Raw genomic sequence first — 23075 nt, 5'->3', positions numbered from 1 at the left:
AAATATCTCATTGTACTGTATTCACCTTTCTTATGATGTTGTGAGATGATAAAATGTCTACATGATGAGATGAATTGGGGTGAATGAAATAGACTTTGTGACCCCTTGCTAGGCTACTATTGACCTTCTGACTATATGTTGGTGGAGGATCATCTGTTTCTGGCCCACAGGTGAGCATGGGACACTGTATCCATGCAAAGTGAAATCATGAATAAGGGGGTGAATACTACTGTATGTGTCTGGCTTTAGAATCACTCTTAGTTTTGAGCTGCATTTTGAATTTTAATGTAATCACAGTACCATTGAATACAGAATTAAAGAAATACTATTATTTTTTCCTTTTGGATAAAGGTTGCTTTGAGAAATAAGCCCAAATCAGACCAAATACTGGGATAATATTTTCTGGGCTCTTTTGATTAATGGCCACATGACTGCAGGCCAGTTTTTGAGACTTTTTTTCTAATTAATTAATTAATTAATTTGAGAGAGAGAGCGCAAGCCAGGCGGAGGGGCAGAGGGAGAGGATCTCAAGCTGACTCCATGCTGAGCCCAATGAGGGGTTCGTTTTCATGACCTTAAAATAATGACCTGAGCTGAAACCAAGAGTCAGACACTTAACCAACTGTGCCACCCAGGCACTCGTTTTTGAGATTTTCTGAATGGATGTTTCCTCATCTAAAAATGTATGTGTGTATGTGTGTGTGTGTGTGTGTAGTAGTAGTAGTAGTAGTAGTAGGGCAATGGATAATGTTGGTGTAATAACACAATCTTCAAAATGTTCTTGTAATTGAGATAACACCTCACACTGGGTTCTAGATCCCACCCTCCATTTTAAATATTGGCTTCTTTGCCTATAATCCTGAACAGTTTCATTTCATGTTTGCATCTCAAGAAGGCATTGTCAAAGTGCACTGAGACTGGTCTTTCCTGGCTCATTTATAATTTACAATCTCTATCAATACCGTTAGCCTCTGGCTTCTGTGCAAAAGATATGTAATTTGTGCATTAGATGAGGGGCGAAGAAATGTATCTTGGAGAGGTCAAGTTCTGTGTCATGTTCTATAAGAGAAACCCATTTTCTACCAATGTGACAAGTCAGCCATCTTTCCTCTCCTCAGGAAAGGAATCTACTAAACTGCATAGTGAGTCCTGATTACAAGTTAATCGGTTTAGCATATTTACTCCTTAATTTAATTCAAGTCAAGGGGTAGCTTCATCTTCAAGGAAGGGCTTATCTCAACACTCCTAAGCCCTTCTAGCACTCCAAAGGCCATGACTCCTGAGTTCATCTTATCAACTCAAAGTTCCTCATTCTTTGTGTTTCACTAACTGTCTAACTTTCCTGGGATAAATGGAAACGTTCCAAAAAGCTTTCATGTGCCAAACGTTTTTGAGTATTATATTTCCAGTGCATGACACACGAGTTGATAATTTCTTTTTTTTTTTTTTTTTTTTTTTTTTTTGCCTTTAGGGAAGTAAATATTGTGTCCTTAAGACACCAGGAATCAGTGAATTTGATCTTAGGAAAAAAATAAAACAAGGTTTTAGGAAAGCAGGGCTGAGCTCCAGGCTCCCCGTGGATAATCGGGGTGATGGGAAGCAAGGTCTGCCCTGGGGGCATGTGGCAGGGTTTCTGCTCAGGACTGGTGGCTGGGCATGGAAATTCATCCTAGTAGCCATTTCTAGAACTACTGATTTGCACCCCGTTTTCGCTTGCCCCTCAGGCTCCCTCATGCTCACCTAACTCCTATTTATCCTTCAAAGCTCCTCTAAGCTGTGATTAGTGAAAAGGGAGTTTCTTACCTTAGTACTTTTAATTTTTGAATTATTTTTTCAGTGCACATGAATGACCCTATTTATAGTTCAAGTAACAAGAAAAAGAATGGAAAAGAATAAAACCAACCAACCAGCCAACAAAACTTCCCCAGAACCTTCTGCTTGGTTGTCTCCTACCCTGGGAAAAGTTTTCCTGACCAGTTTCCAAATCTTCTTGCCCCAATTCCATATTTACTCCTCCCCAAATCTTTCTTTCCATCAACTCCTAGAGCCTCTCAATCATTTCCTTTTAGCCTAGGCCTTATTTTATGCTCAGCAGTGACTGTATGCTCCCTCACACATAGTTCTCACTAGATTACAGACTCTGCAAGAGGCAGACACAGAAATCACCTAGATCAAAAAAAAAAAAAAGAAAAAGAAAAAAAAGAAAAAAAAGAAAAAGAAAGAAAGAAAGAAAGAAAAAAAATCACCTAGATCCCCAACATCTATCTGAGTACCTGGCACATTGTAGGTGTCTTGAACGAGGCGTGAAAATAAAAGGAAGCGGGTGGTCCTTAGAGGGAGAGGGAAGAGGACTGCAACTGGAGAACCATGCACACTCATTTCCCACTCACAAAGCATGCGGGGAGACCCCGGCACCCCCTCTTGCCATGGTCTCCTGGGTTGCAGGGGTAAGCACGCCCCTCGGCCTGTTTTGCTTTTTGTTTCTATTTTTTTCCCTGCGCCTTTACCTGAGTGCAGTACTGCTTTTCTAGCCTCTGGCTCTCCTTCTGTTTCTGGCAGGTGAGTGACACCACAGACACGATGGTGCCGTTGTAGTTCTCTTGGGAAGACGTCCAGGACATCAAAGCGGTGGTTGAGCTTAAAACGTGGACGCTCACATGCTGGGGCTTCTCGGTCAGCTCTTCGATCCACTCTCCCAAAGGGCCTGGACATTTCAAATAAGAGCACAAGGTTCCATGCTGAGCTGGTGGAGATCACAGAGTCTAGTTTCAAAACTCAGGTTGTTTCCCTTTTTGCCCTTACACAGATCAAAGTAAGACTGGCAGCTGGGCCGGCATGGCTCTCTGGCCACTGCCCAGCTGGCCTCACCCTTGGATGATCTAACGCCAGCGGTGGCAGCAGCAACGGGAACATTCTATGGACAGACAGACAGACAGACAGAAGCTCCACTTGAGCTGTCCTGTGCCTCGGAGGTTAGCCCGGTAAATTCTCCACCAGAGAAAATTTACTTCTTTTCAAGAAGGGAGGGTGTGGAAGGGGGGGGGGGCATCGCATCAGTGTTTACAATCCCTTTGCCGTTAGGATCTTCCATCTCTAGAAATAATTACTTTGAGATTCAAATTAGCCTCTACTGCCATCCTGTGAAAAGATTTTAAATTTGGTAACAGCAGGATCAAAGAGGTGGGGTGCGATCATATTAGCGAAGAAATAGGCAGCAGGCCGACTCAATTACAGAAGCTGCCTGAGATCCGGGTGATAATTTGAGGGTCATGGTGGGTTCCTCATTATAAAGTGTCTCCGCAGAAGTGCCCACTGTTAGCTTTGTTCTCTTAAGTTGCTCAAGTGGTTATTAGCCCAGTGCCTGACACATAGGAAGGATGGAGAAGGGGTGAGGTGGTTATTATCTACAGAAGTTCCTTGTTGAAATGCACATGTGCAACCTTCCTTTATTCACTGAGGATATGCTTCTCAGTGTCTTAAGAGGGAGCAGTATTCCTGGGCTGGAACCCAGGAGGGGAAAAGGAGCAAGTGTTTCTGCTGGGGACAGCCATCTCAGGCTCACAGCAAATGGGGCCAGGGAGATCATGACAATAAAAAAATGATAATAATAATGATGGCAAAGAGACAGAGCATTCGGCATGTCGTAGGCTTTGTTTTAGGCTTACCTATGTTTCCATACTTAATCCTTTAACTTTCGTAACAGACCCATGAGATAAGTATGAGTATTAATCCCAGTTTCAGATGAGGGCGCTGGGGCAGAGATAGGGTAAGTAGAGCTGGGATTCACCCGCAGGAAGGCTGGTTCCAGAATCCATGCTCTCAACCCCTGCATGAAACCTCTGGGGACACTAGGAACCTGGGAAAAATTCTGGTTTGGAGACAGGAAAGGGGACCAAAACTCGACTTTGCTCATTATTAGTGATGTAACCTTGGGGAAATGATTTAACTTCTCTGACTCTGCCAATGTACCGGCCAGATGGATTAAATCATAGAATGTTAGAATTGAACACCTGAGAGATCCAATACTTCATTTAACTGATGAGGACACTGAGGCCCAGAAATGTGTATGACCTGTCCAATGTCACAGAGCTAGTAAGTGCTTGGGGCCCAACCCAGACTTCTGGTCTCCTAGATCAAAGTTTTGTGACAATTTATCAGGATGCCATCTATCACTGGCATCAAATGAGATCACATGTGTTAGAGAATTATGTAAATTTGAGGTATTATCATCATTGTGAGGAAGATTCGTAGGACCACAGTGAGCCATGGTTGAAGGAAGCAAAATGAATTCTCCTTCAATTTTTTTTTTTTTTAATGTTAGGACTAACCTGCTAATCAAGCCAAGATAATGGGTCGCTGCAAGCTACATGGAAATGGACTTTGCTGTCAAATATTCCTAGGTTCCAGTCCTCATTTGGGCACGGAAAGCCACTAAACTTTCTGTGACTCAGTTTTCTTTTCCCACCTGAAACATGGGGATAACTGAAATATAAAGCTGTTGGGAGGCTAAGGTAAATGTTTATCTTCCTTTGCATCTCTGAGGATAGCCTTCAAAACTGCGTAAATACAAGTCATAATGCAACGAGACAAACATAAATGTTGATGTAATTTAATAAATATTAATGTCATAGCTTAACACTGGAACAGTTTGGTCAGGAAAATGGGCTGCTAATATAATTAGCTGGCATGAGTCCGCACTATGTTGAGGGGGCTTACTCAGTTGAGTGTAGTATTTATATCTATAATATCCCATTTTAAACTAAAGGTATGTATATACAGTACACTTGAATAATTCATTATTGCAGAGGGGAATATCATAAACACTAAAAGTATCATTATTTTATTGGCAAATAAAATTAAAAAGACCAAAATTTTTAGTGCCCTATACTTTTCTAGATGAATATTAATATACATCTACTTGAAATAATCATATTTTTAGCAATTCTACAACATTCTCAACAGTACTAGTCAGTCTGGATACTCTAGAGCAGAGTGCCCAACACATGAAAGTAGTTCAGTGAATATCTGCTAAATGTATAACAGAATTAATAAAATAGTATAAATATGGGCCCTAGGCTAAGACTCTATAATTGGTATAAGAGGCAAGACATACACAAATAAAACAAATCTAGAAAACTATTATACACAAATAAGCTTTGTATTTTGTGTTGTTCCCTATGAAACTCAGTAGAAATTCAGAGAAGGGAAGGGCCAGCATGGCCAGAATAGCTGAAGGAGCTTTGCCAAGAGCTGTTGACACTTGTGGTGGACCTCTACTGACAGGGAAATCTTTTTGTTAATAAAACACTTTATGCTTCATGGGAGAGACACCTGGGTGGCTCAGCGGTTGAGCATCTGCCTTCAGCTCAGGGTGTGATCCTGGAATCCGGGATCGAGTCCCATATCGGGCTCCTTGCGGGAAGCCTGCTTCTCCCTCTGCCTGTGTCTCTGCTTCTCTCTCTCTCTCAATCTCTCTCTCTGTGTCTCTCATTAATAAATAAATAAAATCTTAAAAAAAAAACTTAATGGGGGAAACCGAATACTAAACTTTGTTCTCATTCTCTAGTGACCTCACATCAGAGATCTTCTATAACCAAAAGACATGCAAGCAATCATGACTATTCTTTTTGTATATCTAATGGATCTTTAGGCCTCTATCACCAGTAGTGATATTTTTAGGTTCTTAAGTAGAAATGCTACATAGAACGCTTTGAACATTTTTCAGTTGTTAAATAAACTGATCTCTTCCTTCTGTCCCCCTTCTCATTCTCCCACCTACCCTTTTGAGAATTATTTGGTGAAAGGTGGTATTTTGCCTTTGGAGAAGGTGATAAAGTATATGGCGATAATCTTTTTTGAAGAGCCATTTTTATCCATTGCCTTCTGGTTTTTTTTCTTTCTGCTGATGGGAGGCATATTTAACTGCTGATAAACTAGCTAACTGATGTTTGGCTTCTAAACCTCTAGTGAACATATTCAGATAAGCTGAAACCATTACAGATATGCATGATTTGTGTAGTTTTGGGAGGCTAGTTATTTGCTCTGTTAATGCCCCTCATAGAATCAGTAGAAACCATCCTAAGACTTGACAGTGGAGCTTTTAGGATGCTCTAGCCTTCTTTTCTTATGCCAAATTTATGGTGACAACCTAGGTCTTACTACACTTAAATCTATTTTTTCTTTTGAATTATCTCAGCTAATATTCTAATGAGACTTTCCCCACAGTCCAACAACATCAATTTTCTATAAGTCCTCAAACAAAAGTCATATTTCCTAAACAGTGTGTCCATGTCCTTGGAGAGTTTGTTCTGGCTATTGTGGAAGGTCAGCTTAATAAATGTTCAATTATCACAATAATAAAAAAATGCATAAGCTAAATCTCTGGGTAGGTTTGCTACTATTAAACATACATATATTTCCTCTGCTGTCTAAATCTCATGGATCTGGGCCTCTTCTGACCTTGACAATTTCTCAGGGTCTCTGAGGTTTGATGAATAATTGATGCCCGAGCATCATTAATCTCCCCAGTTCCATTGTCCTAGCTCCCCTGTAAGTGCAAAATAGTCTCTTTGGTACTTACTGATATAAAAACTGAGTGATTTTGCTGACTGACTTTTCCGAGTGTCACAAGATCCTGTGGAACTAAAGGTTGTCACGGATAACTTATATTTCCCAGGCTCCTTCAGTTCCGCAACAAATTCATGTGCTTCTTCATCCACTGTCAAATATTCAGTAAAGTTTTCTGAATATATATAAAAAAAGGAGAATATATATGAATTGAAACCCAAAAGGGCCTTGAATGTGGACAAGTCAATTAATTTTAAAAATAAGTATTTTTTATACTGTTTCCTTTTTGCCAAGTTCAATTATACATCTTCATCAAAGGTACTAGAAAAGAAACATGATCGAGTATTCACATTGTTTTTCAGGATACTTTCGAATAACCAAATTAAAATATGGCATCCAAATCAATAAAACTTAGAGATGAGTATATACTGCATATTCTTATCTAATGTCACCCAACAACATTATATGCACAGAACAGAAGGAGACTGTCAGGAGAAGATTACGATAGTTGACTTTCTCATCTGAATATAAGGAATAAAAAAATAACCAGCATTAAGTATCTTATCAGTTCTTTGTGGTAGTATTAAATATCCAGAAATGCCTTAGAATGAATTGAATTATTTCTTATTGGAAATTCTTCTGAGTAGGTTTTCTGACACTAGTAATACTTGTTCATCTGTCTTCTTCCAGATTTTACTTTCTAAAAGTAAAAATGGTTTTTACATGCTTCAAAGTCCATCTCCTGCTGCTTATTACTTCATTTGAAGTTGTTCTCAGGAGTTGGTGACTACGAGAGCCTTCAACAGAACACACCGCAGTCAGATAAAAGCATGATTGAACCTTCATGGAAATACTCATTAAAAAAAATTGTGAGTTACAGGAACCTCTTTCCCACAGAATATATTGTGGAACAGAAAAATAAAAGATTAAAAGCAGATGAAGATGGACATCTTTATACAAGTAATTCCAGGTAAATGTGAAAACTTTTGACTCAAATAATTGGAAATGACAAAGGATTTCAATTTTTTTTAAGGATTTCAATTTTATACGGTTTTTGAATATGGTTGATTGCTCTATAATCCAGTATAGAGGAATCCACAGATTTTGGTGTCTTATTCTATTAAATAAAATAAAGGCAAACAATATGTAATATATTATACTATATGGTACTAATGTCCTACCCTGAAAAAAAAAACAGCTATCATTTGAACTGCAAATATTGACAACCTGACAACTTTGCCACCCGAACTACTAGACTGGAAAGTATAAAATGAAATATGTTATTGTATAAACAAAACAAACAGCAAATAACTATAAAAACCTAACAAACAATAATTTAGATGTGATTTGTGACCCAAATTAACTAAAGGCCAGAGCCCTGGTTTTCAGAAGTTAGTGGGCTAAAATGCAAAGAATGGCTCTCAGATGCTGGATCAATGGATATGATACACAGCAGCTATGTTGAAAATACTAGTGGCTGTGCATTTTCTATTTTACTACCAGCTCCTCTTTGGGAAAACTGTGGAGTGCTGCTGGTTCCCCAGAGGCACACCCTAAGGCTAGATGAGGACACAGGGCTAATGCTCTTGGGAAAGTAGCCTTCTTGTTAGATTGTTTTGCTACATGCTTCATAAATCGTGTATTAGAAAACAGAAAACAGAAAACTTCTCTAGCATATTTTGTAATTTGTGATGGTTGGAACTTTAATTCAAAATCTTTCCAAACATAAGGTTTTCCTCAGTGGCCTGGGGCCCATGACATATTGGGTAGTGAAATGTACACAAGTTGTTAGTACTTGCAATGTAGAAACTACCCAAACCTTGAATTCTGATTCTGCCTATGCAATTTTGTTTTCTAGTCTTCATGGGCATTGCTACTCAATTAAATTCTTCCCTTTCTTTACAATTTTTCTTTAAATATTAACTGCCTGCCATCAGTCTTTTTTTTCTAAATATTTTAGTTTTCTATTTATTTTAGTTTTTATTTTCAATGTCCTTTCCTTTCCACACCATATCTTATTTTTGCTGACTTCCTATTACTTTACCTTCTCTTTCTATGTGGATATGGAAGCCATCGAAGGCGGTGGGTGGTTTGGGTGGCAACCAATTCAGTATCATTTGTACAGGAAAAAATGAGAGAGATCCTGCTGTTGATTTTTCCGTCTCACTGAGCGTACTATTATTTTCATATTCCATGGGAAGGACACTGACAAAGTCATCTTCACTTTCGGGAGTGGCAGATGCACTGCCCCACCAATAGGGCTGGGATGTAGTTTCGTAGTCACTGCTGTTGAAATCGGGCCAACCAGAAGAAATGTTGCCAGAGGGAATTTCGGGGGTTTCGTCTGTAAAATGGAAGAGTTTGTCTTTTCCCACTGTATCTTGGGATCTCATGAACGATTCCTCTGGGAAATTGCCACTCTGTTCTTCCCAGTTGTTTTTGTTCAAGTTTACAATACGAACCGAGATATTTCGAGGTGGATAAGGGGCTGTAAGAGAGGGAATTTTCAGTTTCAAGTAATTTTAATTCTGTTATAATGAATACTTAATCTATAAGTGAGTCAAATACACAAGTGGATTTACAAAGTAGAGGTCAGTTTTACTTCTACTGTATAAAGATAACCTACATCAAGAACTATTGTGGTGTCAAATACACATTTATCTAAGATTTTGTGCATAATGTGCACACATGAGCATATCACCACTCATATTTCAGATACATTAACTAATGATATACATTAACTAATGACAGTATGCTTGTCCATGTGGTAATTTAACCATGTCCAAAGCAGAGTTGTGTAAATATTCTTCAGCTTATCAAAATCGCCTTTAAAAAAAAAAACTGAGTCTCTGCCATTGGATCTTTCTTACAAAAAAGCAGCTATAGTGCACTTAGCTATCAAGATAAAAATTCTCCCTATGACATAGTTATATTTAGGAGAGTTGCATATATACCTTTAGAAACATTAGCAAAATATCAGAAATTTAGCTTCACTCCTCACCTCTCCAGAATGAAACATATAGGCACAAAATTAGTTTGTGAATTATGGAAGCAAACTTTTCTAGAGGTAGAAAATTATGAAGGCACAGTGTCTGGTCTACCTACAACAGTTTCTACCTATTCTTCAAATAGCAGCTTAAATATCACCCCTTTCATGAACTTCTAATAAAAATTAATCTTTCCTTCCTTTGTGCAGTTATATAATTTTGTACCTCCTAGGACATTTATCACAATCTGCCTTGAAGGAAGGCCATTTGTATTGTATCTCTATCATTTTTGAGGACAGGAAACAAATCTCACCAGACTTTGTCTTCATCTCTCTTATACTTTGAACAACTTCCAGGTAGAAGTCACTCAACTTATATAGTTTCCTGACTTAAATTGAATAATGAAAAATACAAATAGAATATTAGATATTGCCATGAGGTAAGTCACTTATTTAGCTGTAAAGTTTCTTTGACTTGGCTTAATTATTGAAAATCATGAAATCTTAGAATTCAGATTAGCAGAGTCTTAGGTGTGACCTATTACAATCCCCATTCCCAGTGTCCATATAAAAGGCCTCTCCAACATTCCTAATGAGTGATTTGGGCACATTAGGCATGGGTAATGTCAATTATCTTGATATTGGTGACAGGCATTTAGAATGTGTATATTATTTCCATCCATTCTTCCATCTATCTCCCATCTGTCCATCCATCCTATAACAGTGCTTCCTATTAGTGATGCTACAATAATTAAACACTACAAGTTTTAGACATACATCTGAATCCCAATATTTTCCTTTAATAATGTGATATTCTGTACACCTATCATTTTTACTGCCATATGTGAATTTTGCCAGGTTATAGAATAACTGATGTCTACTTCATCAAGTTAAGTTACTTAATTATAACCTTTGGCAGTATCATGTACTTTTTTCCCATTTAAATATTATAAATCTATGAAATCTATGATTACATTGACATATTTTAGATTTTTCTTTTAAATATTTTACTCAGTTCCTTTTACACTGATAATTTGTTTTAGAGTAGAACAAATATATATATTTATTTCTTAGCTTTGGAACAGTATTTTTCTCAGAACAATAGAAAGTATACATGCAACAAATATATGATTTAATTATTTTTTAACAAATTTAATTCTTCAGAAGACTTACCAGTTCTATGCTGTTTGGGTTCATGACTGATGCCACTGTACTCCACAAGAGTACTTTTATTAAAAGTTGCTTCAGATACCAGCTGAAAAGTAATATTACTATAGCATATTCCTGGCAGCCAGTGATTAAATACTGTTTTTCCCTTAAAGAAATCTGAGAAGAATAAAGACAATCATATTAAACTTTTGGTCTCCTAAATGCCACATACTTCTAGAAAGTTTTAAACAATTATGATTAAATAGCCATAAGATATTATTTCCTGCAACTTCTGGCATGGTCAGTAATACAAAATTGGCATAAAATTAGAGATGAAAATTCGGATCTTTAGATCCAAAATCCTGAAAAGCTTTTTCCTGCAAGAATTGGATACCATTGGAAGTAAGTTTTTATTATAGGAACATTTGGTTTATTAAATGGAGAAGATAACATATAGAAATTGTAGACATTACGTTTATGCTAGCCATTTACTTTATGATAAAAATCAAAGATATTTTGCCATTTTATGATTTAGGAAAAAGTAATTTTATAAGGCGTGCTTTTACTAGGCTTACTTGTAAAAACTGGCCTATTTTTAAAGTAGAATGGTTTATCTACACATGATGAAAGAAAGAAAGAGAAAAAAGAAAGAAAGAAAGAGAAAGAAAGAAAGAAGAAGAAAGAAGAAAGAAAAAGTAAGAAAGAAAGAAAGAAGAAAAAAAGAAAGAAAGAAGAAAGAAAGAAAAAGTAAGAAAGAAAGAAAGAAGAAAGAAAGAAAGAAAGAAGAAGAAAGAAAAAGTAAGAAAGAAAGAAAGAAAGAAAGAAAGAAGAAGAAAGAAGAAAGAAAAGTAAGAAAGAAAGAAGAAAAAAGAAAGAAAGAAAGAAAGAAAGAAAAGTAAGAAAGAAAGAAAGAAAGAAAGAAAGAAAGAAAGAAAGAAAGATTTCATTTGGAAAACATTAAAGAAAATAATAAAATTAAGATTCCAATCCAAATTAGAAATGTGGGAAAGAAACCAAAAGTACCACTTATTGAACTAAAAGCCAAAAATAAATTTAAAAATCAATTAACTTAAAATGGAGAGCAGATTGACTTTTTAAAAAACTCCTAGCTTTTGACAAAACACAAGAGACACCTAACTCTGGGAAGTGAACAAGGGGTAGTGGAAGGGGAGGTGGGTGGGGGTTTGGGGTGACTGGGTGATGGGCACTGAGGGGGGCACTTGGTGGGATGAGCACTGGGTGTTATGCTATATGTTGGCAAATTGAACTCCAATAAAAAATAATAATAATAATTCAAAAAAAAAAAAAACTCCCAGCTTTTAATTCAGCAAAAATTCCAGAGAATGCTTTCAATCATTCACACACTGGTATCTGCATGTGATCAATAAGCAAATAAAGCCCCACTTATTAATCTGCACATATCTTTTAATTGAAAATTTAAAAATGCCATAACTTGTGGAGTCTGTTTATATTTATTTGATTTTTTAAGTTACAAAAACTATAAATTCACTGCATGCATTGTAAACAATGTCTTATAAAAAAGAAATCCATGGAAGAAATGAATTTGGAAAAGTAGCAAATCAAAGTGACACTTTTCTAGATATCATGCCTTGTGTGCTTCAGTACCCATTCTCCATCTCACCAATATGTATTTCCAGTTACAACCAGTCAACTTTGATGGCCATTATCTATGCTCTCAGAGAGAAATGTTAAGGTATTGGATCCTGAGAGTATCTAAGTCCTTTCCATCCTAATTCACTCCTAATAGAGCTGAATGGCCTTCCTCCTTCCCTCCCTCTCCATCTTCTCCCCAACAGTCTACTCAGAGAAGGTGACCAGGTTCTTTCAAAATGATTGATTCCCATAGGATTCTCTTTTTCTCCTCTCCCCACAGGGTCCCTATCAAGCCAGTATAAACAATAAAACCAACTTTTGTATATTCATGCAATCATTTAGCTGGTCTACAGATACATACATCCAAAGGAACCAAAAAGCATTATCATTCCCATTTGAGGATAATCTTGGACCACCTCCAAGCAAAACTTGGTGGAAGGTACCTTTTTTGCTCCTTAGTTCTAGATATGACCTTCTAACATATTCAGGAGGAAACAGGTGAGATGCTTCTAAGTTTAGGTTCAAATTTATTTCTTGTACCAGATATGCTGCTTTGGCAAAACTAACATACAAGTATAATAATTTGACTATTTCTGTGCTTATGTATTACATGTGACTCTAGCAAACCAGATGTTCTAAGATTCCTCAAAACAAGATTTTCAGAAATAAGTAACTATTTTTAATGGTTCTTCCATGGTCAGATAGTGAATTGTAAGACCTCTTGAGACCAAGAGAGAAAACCATTTGGCAAACATAATGTAAAAAGAGTAGTCCTCATTTATCACCCCTTCCTTTTGCTTCTTACCTTTATATAGCATTGTTCGGAAGTCTTTACCTTCCCAGTAGCTTATGTTTACTCTTGTGAAAACATTATATTTTTCTGGATAATGAATTTCAAACAGGACTCCTGTTTCAGGAGAAGGTTTATAGTCATATATTGAAACACTGGTTACAGGTAGGGGTTCTGCAAAAGAGAAGTAAATGGGCAAAGGGGAGGTGGAAAAAAAGGAAGAAAGGCCATTTTCAGTGCTTGAAGTACCAAAAATTACACCTATCAGAACACTTTACACACTTTTATTATCCATGAGTGCTAAACTGCTCCATACTTATGGGTTGACTGTTCTCCACAGCAATAATTAACAAAGTACATTTATGTGGTGGGTTGTGCCTCTCAAAGAACTTTCATATTCATTTTTCCATTTGCCTCTTGCAACAACCCTGAGATCTAGGATGAACAAACATGAATATTGCCATTCAATAGATAAAAATAACCATGAGGACTCAGAGACTTCAAATTATTTGGCAGAGATAATTTAACAAATACAAATTTGGAGTCTGTATCTCCAAATTCCTAATTCGTTTTTTTTTTTTTTCCAAGCCAAGAAAATTTGATATCAATAACAGGCCAGTAACAAAAAATACATTTTGGCTCTGCCCAAGGGTAAATGTTTATGTGATCATTTATTTCTTTTTGTAAACTTAGTACTTATTTTTCTATATTAAATATAATATCGCAAACCACCTTCTGTTGTGAGAACTATAGTTTATCAAACCAGTTTTCCTACAGAAGCTTTAAAAATGTGGATTTGTATTTTGCTTGAATTGTTAATATATCACAAAACTTTTAAAATATTCATTTTTCAAAACTGCAATTTGATGTACGTCCACATCTCCTCTGTATCCCATTCTTCAACAAAATTCTTGTAAGAATGACTGAGCTCCCTCACCCTTCTGAAGGAGCTGTTGGATAAGTTTTACTTGCATTTGTTTGATGTGAGAAAATCTTTTAAATAATTTGGTTTGGAGTCAACTATTGTATTACAGACAAAAATAATTTTGATTTAAAGTTTTATCATTAGAGGATTCTCAGACATCATCTACAGCCTAAATGAAAGCAATATCCTTACTTTAAATTTTACACTTTTAAAAATTGTTTCAATACCATAGGGAGCCAAAATTTGATTTAATTTATTTGATGAGTATCAAGTATCTACTTTGTCTTAATCTGTAGGTAAATATTTTTTATTTTGCTCTCTAGGATCGCAATCTATTTCAGCTTTTGCTTTTGTTTGAAGAGATCCAGGAAGGACTGAAGCAGCATGTTAAAACTTTGATTTTTCCTGGAATTATCTTAAAAACCAAACCATCATCTATCAAAAGTCTTAAGATTACAGCATATAATGTGATTATGTCCCAGTAGCTACATACTGTATTCTCTGGTTAAATGTTTCTATTCTATCTTTGACTTGTTCTAGGTCTTCTTGCTTGAAGGTAACATTTACAGAGTGAACTCACTTGTGTCATGTAAACAAACAACTCAACCAACCTGAGAAGACTCTTGTGTATTTCTTTTTGATTAATCCTCCCCAAAAGTTTTGAACTATTTGAATGTCTTTCTTTCAACGCAGTCTAATTACTAACCCACGGAGTCTAACAAATCCACCTACTGCCTCTGGATCTAAGGGAACCAAAATGAAAGCTAACAACAAAAAAAAAAGCAGCCACAGAGCAGAGACCCTTCCATGGCTGCTGTCTAGTATCTCATCTTCACTAGGGTTCTCTCTACTGGAAAGAGAAGTGAGAGGTCTGTCCAATCTTTCCTGCCTTGGGGCCTGGCGTCTGCACATCAAAGCCATGGCCCAACTTTGAAATTCAAGAGAGATGAGGATTACAGCATAGATATTTTATTTTGTGATTTTTTTTTTTTCTGCTGCTGCAAGTGACTTAAGTTTAAACTAAGAATTTTCAAAATTCCTCCTTGGATGTTTGCTTCCTACAGTTCTCTCGGCTTCAACCTAAGTGACCTAGGTCAGCTGTAAATTCTAAAATTCAAGCCCGGGCATTACTGACCTATATTCAATCCAAGAATTACTATTTCCAATAGAATTCAAATGCATTCTCTAAAAATAATTTACTTTCTCTCCAGTGACATCCCTCATTATTTTTCTTTTTAGAAATTAAGTGATGTGCTATAAATCAGAGCTGTTATTACTCAAGTGTTTTTCAGTGATGACAAGATTTAAATCTTGACCTAATTCAATAACTGTTTCTCTGCTAGTCACCGTGTACTCTTCCATTTCTTGTCTTAGGAACCAGGCTGGACTGGATAGAGAAACAGAATTGTTAGAAAATGTGAATCATTTATTTATTACTTCTGTTTGTTTATTCCTTTTTTTGTCCTCAGGTTTTTCTATTTTCAAAAATCTAAGTATTACAAAATATATTTGAAAATCACTCATATAATTTACTCAGATCCCATTTGTCTCCCACCCTGGCCAGAGGTAAATTATTTCTCCGAATTTGATGCTTATCTTCGATGTGATTTTTACTTTTATATTTATATGTATCCAACATCCATACAGAATGCTATTTTGCATGTTTTAAAGTATGTTAATGATCTCATATTATATGAATCATATATCTGCAGCTTACTTTTACCAACTATCAGTGCTTTTCAGATTTGTTCATCTTGATGCAAGTATCTCCAGAAACTTTATTTTAGTGTTCGCTTTAGAATTATACAAACTATACAGTTTATTTGTTATTTTGTTAGCTACAATCATCCACTTTTGTTGCAATGTTGCAATAAATGTCTTGGGACATGTTTCTGTAGGGTATGCACATCTTGGATTGTATGAGATATTGTGAAAATGTGTTCTAACTTTGTCAGTTTACATTTCTATTGACAGTGTATCATGGTCCCTCTTTCTTCATATTCTTATCCAACCCTTGCTAATATCAGCCTTTTTAGTTTTTGCCACTCTGGGACCTGAAATTTTGCCTCTGTTTCAACTTCCTGTTCACAAAAGAAGTTGATTATCTATGTTTACTGGCCATTCAGCTTCTTTTTTCTTAAAATTGTTTGGTTCTTTTGTCTGTGTCTTGGGCTCTTTTTCCATATTTTCTGATAATTTGTAATGCAATTTTTGTCATATACTGCATTATCACTGTCATTTTTATTTCAATTGTGTCCCATGCCTTCCTTATGATTCACTTTCCTTATTAAAACATATCACTTAGTAGTTATTTAAGTTATGGCCTAGGAGTTAAATTCTCCTAGGATTTGTAATCTGCAAAGGTTCTTTATCTTTAGTCTTGATGTAGTTTAGGTGGATACAGAATTATACGATATCCTCTCATTACTTTGAAGCTATTGCTCAATTGTCTTCTAGAATCAATTATTGTAGAAGAGAAAACTTCTGTCAGTCTAACACTTACTTCTTTGTAGATATTATGCTTTTTTTCCCCTTTAATAACTTCTAAGCTTTTTGTTCATCCTTGATAATCTGTGGTTTCACCATCACATATCTAGATGTGATCTTATTTTTGAATTACCTTACTAGCGATTTGGACACTTGTCAATCTGTGGATACATGTCACTCTTCTTTTCTTTTCTTTTCTTTTTTTTTTTTTTAGATTTTATTTATTTATTCATGAGAGACAGAGAAAGAGAGGCAGAGACACAGGCAGAGGGAGAAGCAGGCTCCATGCAAGGAGCCCGATGTGGGACTCAATCCCAGGACACTGGGATCATGACCTGAGCTAAAGGCAGATGCTCAACCACTGAGCCACCCAGGAGCCCTCTTATTTTCATAGTCAGTTCTTGAAATATTGTGCCCATTATGCTTTCCATTCTCTTTTCCTTTTTTTAAAAAAAAGATTAAAGACTTTATTTATTTGAAAGAGAGAAGGAGTGAGATAGAGATAGAAATAGTGATAGAGAGAGAAAGAGAGAGAGAGAGAGAGCGAAAGGGAGTGCGGGGAGGGGCAGAGAGAGAAGCAGACTCCACACTGAGTAGGGAGCTCAATATGGAGCTCTGATCCCAGGACCCTGGATCATGGCCTGAGCTGAAGGCAGACGCTTAACCATCTGAGTCACTCCGTTCTTTTTTTCTGGAACCCTTAACCTCCTTAGTTAAAGCCTCTCCCACCTTCATATTTGAGAATTGTGCTAAACTATGAAGCAATCACAAAGTATTACCTTTCAATTTACTATTTAACTGTTATCAGTACAGAATTTATCCCATGAATTGAAGTTTTTTGATTGAATATAAATTTGATTAAGTGAATTTTGCCTAATCTAATCCATTAAATATTTTTTTAATTTTTAATAATAAATTTATTTTTTATTCGTGTTCAATTTGCCAACATACAGAATAACACCCAGTGCTCATCCTGTCAAGTGCTCCCCTCAGTGCCCGTCACCCATTCACCCCCACCCACCCCACCTAATCCATTAAATATTAAATTAAATGACTGTATTTTGCATTTCTAACAGATTTTAATCTGTTTATTTGATGCATTTTTGTTTAATTTCTGCCAATCTTTCTTCATTATGTTTTAATCCTTTCAAATGGATGGAATTCTTATATTTATCTTTTTGAACATCATAACATACTGTACATTTTTTTCAAATTGCTACACAAAACATAATCTGCAATGTCATAGTTGTTGTTTAGATGTCTATTTTTTAAAAATAGATTTCTTCTTGTGTTTTGATATACAGGCCCTATGCTAATTTTAGGATTTTTTATTGCCCTGTTTCTTGCTAATTATTCTTGTTGTTGAGGCAATTTAGCTATTGCTTCCATTCAGCACACTGAAGCTCCCAGTTTAGAACCAGGACATTTAATATTATTCTGAGGTTCTTGGTATTGTGGACAATATAGCCAGCTATCAGAAATTCATTCCTTGAGCCAGAGGGTAACTAAATTTGGTCCTTGATAGTAAGACTGAATGCATGTTTCCTGCATCCCAAGGCCTCCATCTATAATGTTATCACAAGCAGAAAGAATCTCTGCTGTAAGCGGGAGGGCTGGCTCTATGCATTACCTGGTATGGGGCATTTCAATCCTTCTCTGTTGGGGTACAAGATCAAGGCTGTGTTCATCCAGATGCAGAGAACAGAGGCCCCAGAACTTCAGCCTATCTCCCCACTTGGAGTTTCTGTTTTGTTTCTGATTCATACAGACAACTACCTTATTTTTGAGCCTACCAATATACTTCTGGTTTTCTTTTTGCTTTGTGATAAGAGCAGAGTGTGTCAGAAGCAGATATTTACTATATTATGTTGGCAATAAATGCTAATGTTAAATTTCCATTTTTTAATTTTAATTAAAAAGCTTTAAATGATGTTTAATATGATCATCTTTTTTCTCATTTAGGTGTCACACATAATAAAATCTGATGTTTAAATTGAAGACTATTTTATGTCTCTTAATTATTCTTGAATCATTCATGACAATCACGAAGTGATTCTTAAAGGTCTGGAAGTAAGTATCTGAGATAGAAGATGAAGGAACAAAGCAAATGTGGAGCAAAAACTGTTTAAAAAAGGCAAAGTTAACACTGTACTTGTTGGTAATTGCTAAGAACTGAGAGGTGCTTTTTTCTGAGACTGCTCTATTTTGATGGGTTAAAATTAAAGGAGCTGTTGGATCAGTGACCAGCATTCTTGCTTTTGATGTAACCAACCTAAGAATGTGTCTGTTCTGACACAGTCCTCTTAAAGGAGAGAAATCTGTGACTAGGTTCTCACTTTTTTTTTTTTAAGAGTGAGATAGAGAGGATGAGTGGGTGGGGTGAGGCAAAGGGAGAGGGAAAGAAAGAATCTGAAGCAGGATCCCCACTCAGCACGGAGCTGGTGTAGGATTTGATCTCATGACCCTGAGATCATGACCTGAGCAGAAATCAAGACTTGAACACTTCACTTACTGAACCTCCCAGGCATCCCAAGGCCCTCACTTCTGATAGCAGGAGTAGAAAAAAGGGACCGATCTCAAGTCCCAGGCCAGAGCTCCTAACATAAGTTTAAATGGTCATTTGGAACCCAACCTCAGCTCTATCCATTCAGGCCACTGAGGTGAGCTGGCACCTCCAGTGGTCCAAGAGTCATGGTTACTATCACATTCATGAATTTAGTTCACGTCTTCACCACTTCCTGGAATATGTCAACAGCTTTCTAAGTTATTTTTCTTGCCTCCAATCTGATCTTAATTTTTTTCTACTTATTTTTGCTTAAAACTTCTAAGCCTGCAGTCTACCTGATGCGCTGTGTCAGTGTCTCTCCCTTAAATCTGCCCTTAAATCCCTTAAATCTCCCTTAAATCTGCCACTGACTTTGCCCTGTTTTGACTCTCCTTTGCTTCCAATCCTTTGAGTAATTTTCTGTTTTATATCATTGGCATTGTTTATATTTATCAATCTTATATTAAGTGCTACACATTTTGTTAAGGAGTTTATTTTAATATATTTTACATTAGAAAATACTACTCTATTTTCAGTACCCTCTACCAAATCAGCAAACGCACAGCCCCCAAGACAAAGCTGGCCTGCCACTGGTTTTTGTATGACTTGTGAGTTAAGAATGGCCTTTACATTGTTAAATGGTTGACAAAAATTAACCAAAGAATATTTCATGATATATCAGAATTATATGAAATTCAAATTTTAGTATCTTTAAATAAAGTTTAATTAGAACACAGCCATGCTTGTTAGCTTATGTATCACCTATGGCTGCTTTTGTGCTGCAGCACTAGAGTTGAATATTTGCAACAGACTGTAAAGCCCACAGAACCTAAAATACCTATTACCTAAGTCTTTATAGTAAAAGCTTGCTAACCCCTGAGATAGACTGAACATTTAAAAACTAAGGTTTAAAGAAAGTAATAACCTGCCTAATGCATCACATATGGTTTCTAGATTTCTTTATTGGCTCTAAAGTTCATACTTTGGACCACTACTCAAAATAGCTGCCCATTCCAACGCAGAATTGAGGATCCTATGACTTACAGTTCTAAGAAGGAGCTTTCTTATTATGTCCTTTCTTTGTATCTGTCACCATTCCTCATCACTTATAAAGTCTAAACTCTTTTGTAAGGTAGTCAAGGTTCCTCCCAATTTTTATAACTACTTTTCTTATTATTTTCTAGAACCATGGAAGCTTGCCATCTTAACTCCTTGCAATTCACAAGAGGGTCATGCTATGCAAAACTCCATTCTTTGCAAATGATTCACTTTGGCTCTGTTTTAACACTTTCATTCTTTATTCTTTTAGCAAATTTTCACTACATTCTCAATGATTGTTTTTCTGAGGTGCCTTCCCAATATTCTCTAGGAAGGCTGAGCAATCTCTCTCACATAATTCTCCTCTACCATTTATCATGTTTTTATAATGGTTTGTTTGCCTTTTACATTAGAGTTTACCATCTTTCAGTGTGGGTATGAAGGACATGACATATAGAATGTATAAAATAAATAAAATAAAAATTTGTGCATTATTTTTATTTATAATACATGCATTTATATTTGTATAATGTATGATTACAGGCTTATATTTGTACAATATATTATAGAATACATAACACTATATTTGTAGGGTTTCTCTAATATGTTCTGCAATGTTTACAACTACTATCTCTCAGATTTTACTAATACATGAGACAGCAGTGTGTAAATAACATTTCTCCTATTTTTAAGCAATTGTTTTCATGTGTTATTTTATTTATTAAGAAAGGACTTCTCTCTAAAGTTCAGGCAATATGCTGACAGTTCTTAATCAATTAAATATTAATCAGATGTCGCAGCCTAAGGGTTGTGAAACTCCTTTGAATTGGCCAAATGACTTATTTGTGCTGAATTTATTTTTTGCCATGTTTCTCAGCCTTCTCTAAGAGCACCAGACTCAGAACAAGTATAGAGAACTATCAAAGGACTGCCTCAGGGCCAATTGCTTTGTCACTGCTTATTTCATCAAGATAAGCATCTAACACACAATAAATGCCTGCAACAAATGTACCATTTTATTCTCAAGAGCAATGTGTCATCTCCTTGAGCAGATACTATGAATGTTTCTTAAACTTTAAAAAAAGCTTCCCCTTATAAAAATAAAGACGACAAAAATACATCATTAACTGACAAATAGTGGTAATTTTAGAGCTCAAAACTAATCTTAGTCATTATGTAGTTTTTAAAATTCCCTCTTTCTTAAAGGAGGGCACTGAAACCAAATGTCATCTAAGGTCCCCTCATGCTTAATGTCACAGAAATACTTGTGCCTTAATTCCCAATTCTTATATTCTGAACCTATTATACCTTTTAAAATCTTGGATGTTATAGTTGAGTTTTTAAAATGAGACAGAATATGAGAGACAAGAAACCATCATTAATTACTTTTTGCTCTTTAGCCTTCAATGCAAATTTCCTCTTCCACTTAGGATGTAGAAAGTTATAAGTCAATGTCACTCTCTCAACTCTCAACAAGAAGAAAAAGCCAAATAATCTATGAGATAATTTTTTTGAGTCTATCAGAGATATGAGATTGCAAAGCAACCAAATGAACTAAATACCTAAGAGTGACAAGCCCCCTGCAAGCAGAAGGGACATTAACTGCTTCACCTTTAGCAGAACATGACAGGAAGAGAGGGGCTCCATTCCAGCAGGAAAGAAGATAAATTTTAATGAATTCTTAAAGGCTGGGTGTGTTTTCAATGATAGTTTAGAACTGTTCTGTCCAATAAAATAATTATTAGCCACCTGTGGCTATTTTAATTAAACTTAGAATAAACCAATACTAAATAAAACTAAACATTAGTGGCTACTGTACTGGACAATGCAGATATAGAACATTTCCATCATCCAAACATTCTAGGACAGCACTAGTTTAGAATGATTCAGAGTTTCAGACACAAGTGGAATCCACACTTTATTTCTAATTCTTATTGTGGGCTTTAATCAGGTACTCATGTGAATACTGAGGGTAAGAGACAATAATTTGCACCACTGATAGATCAGGTTGAAACCTTATTCAATTCTGTGCATCTTCCTTGAATGCAAAACAGAAGCCTTAAGGCATTGGGGAGGGGCAGAAACATCTTTCCCTCCAACTTTTCAGGAAAATATACCCCCTTCTGAGGGATGGGTAGAAGTGAAAGAGTTTGGTCCTAGGAGAGGGGCAGAAACTCTATTGGGCCTATGATCATGCACTCATACAAAGTAGATTTCTACTACTGGGGAAAAGGCAGGAAATTCCAACCCAAAACCTTCCACAGATTTGAGGTAGCCTGGCTGTCAGTGTATAGTGAGGGGTAGGAATGCTGAGAATTCCCCCACTTAGGATCACAAGGTCTGCCCAGGCCTGAAGCTGAACCAGGAGAACCAAGAACCTCACCTACCTTCGCCAAAAGCTTAGCACTAGTAAAAAGCAAAAGAAATCCGTTGTGAGGGAGGGGGCAAAATCATGGGGACTTTCTGTGATGCAGGCATTCAGGACTTGCTGATACTGAGGGTAGAATTGGAACACTGAGAAATACACTCCACCATTGCTGGCAGGCAACATTAGAAAAATGTGAAACCTGTGTGAACCGAATGTGACTAATACCCTAAACCCCACTTGACTCAACCCCCCATGCTAACAGCCTAGCAATATGGTAAATTTAATTGAAATCCAACAGTATAAATAATTACATTAAGTATAAACTGCTCTAAAGTAGCACTGTCAACATTGATATCCACTAGCCATATATGCTTTTGAGCATTTAAAATGAGGCTAGTGTGAAGCACCTGGGTGGCTCAGTTGGTTAAGCATCTGTCTTCAGTTCAGATCATGATCCCAGAGTTCTGGGATCAAGTCCTGCATCAGATCAGGCTCCCTGCTCAGTGAGGAGCCTGCTTCTCCCCCTCCCTTTGTCCCTCCCCCTGCTTGTGCGCATGCTCTCTCTCTCTCACAGTCAAATAAATAAAACCTTTCAATAAATAAATT

General features: G+C 36.4%; 1 protein-coding gene across 2 annotated transcripts in view; it reads right to left on the bottom strand.

Moving 5' to 3' along the window:
• PTPRO (protein tyrosine phosphatase receptor type O) overlaps positions 1-23075 on the bottom strand; it is a 235899-nt gene that overhangs the window by 78222 nt on the left and 134602 nt on the right. For both annotated transcript variants that reach the window (XM_055318687.1, XM_055318688.1), the window contains exons 3-7: positions 13122-13280; positions 10727-10879; positions 8612-9055; positions 6581-6742; positions 2508-2704 (exon numbers count right to left, since the gene is read on the bottom strand). In XM_055318687.1, coding sequence (XP_055174662.1) covers positions 2508-2704; positions 6581-6742; positions 8612-9055; positions 10727-10879; positions 13122-13280 — 1115 coding nt within the window. The remainder of the gene's footprint in view (positions 1-2507; positions 2705-6580; positions 6743-8611; positions 9056-10726; positions 10880-13121; positions 13281-23075) is intronic.

This window comes from Nyctereutes procyonoides, unplaced genomic scaffold, assembly GCF_905146905.1.
Source record: "Nyctereutes procyonoides isolate TBG_1078 unplaced genomic scaffold, NYPRO_anot_genome, whole genome shotgun sequence".
Classification (NCBI taxonomy): Eukaryota; Metazoa; Chordata; class Mammalia; order Carnivora; family Canidae; genus Nyctereutes; species Nyctereutes procyonoides.
This window is presented reverse-complemented; position numbering and strand designations above follow the sequence as displayed.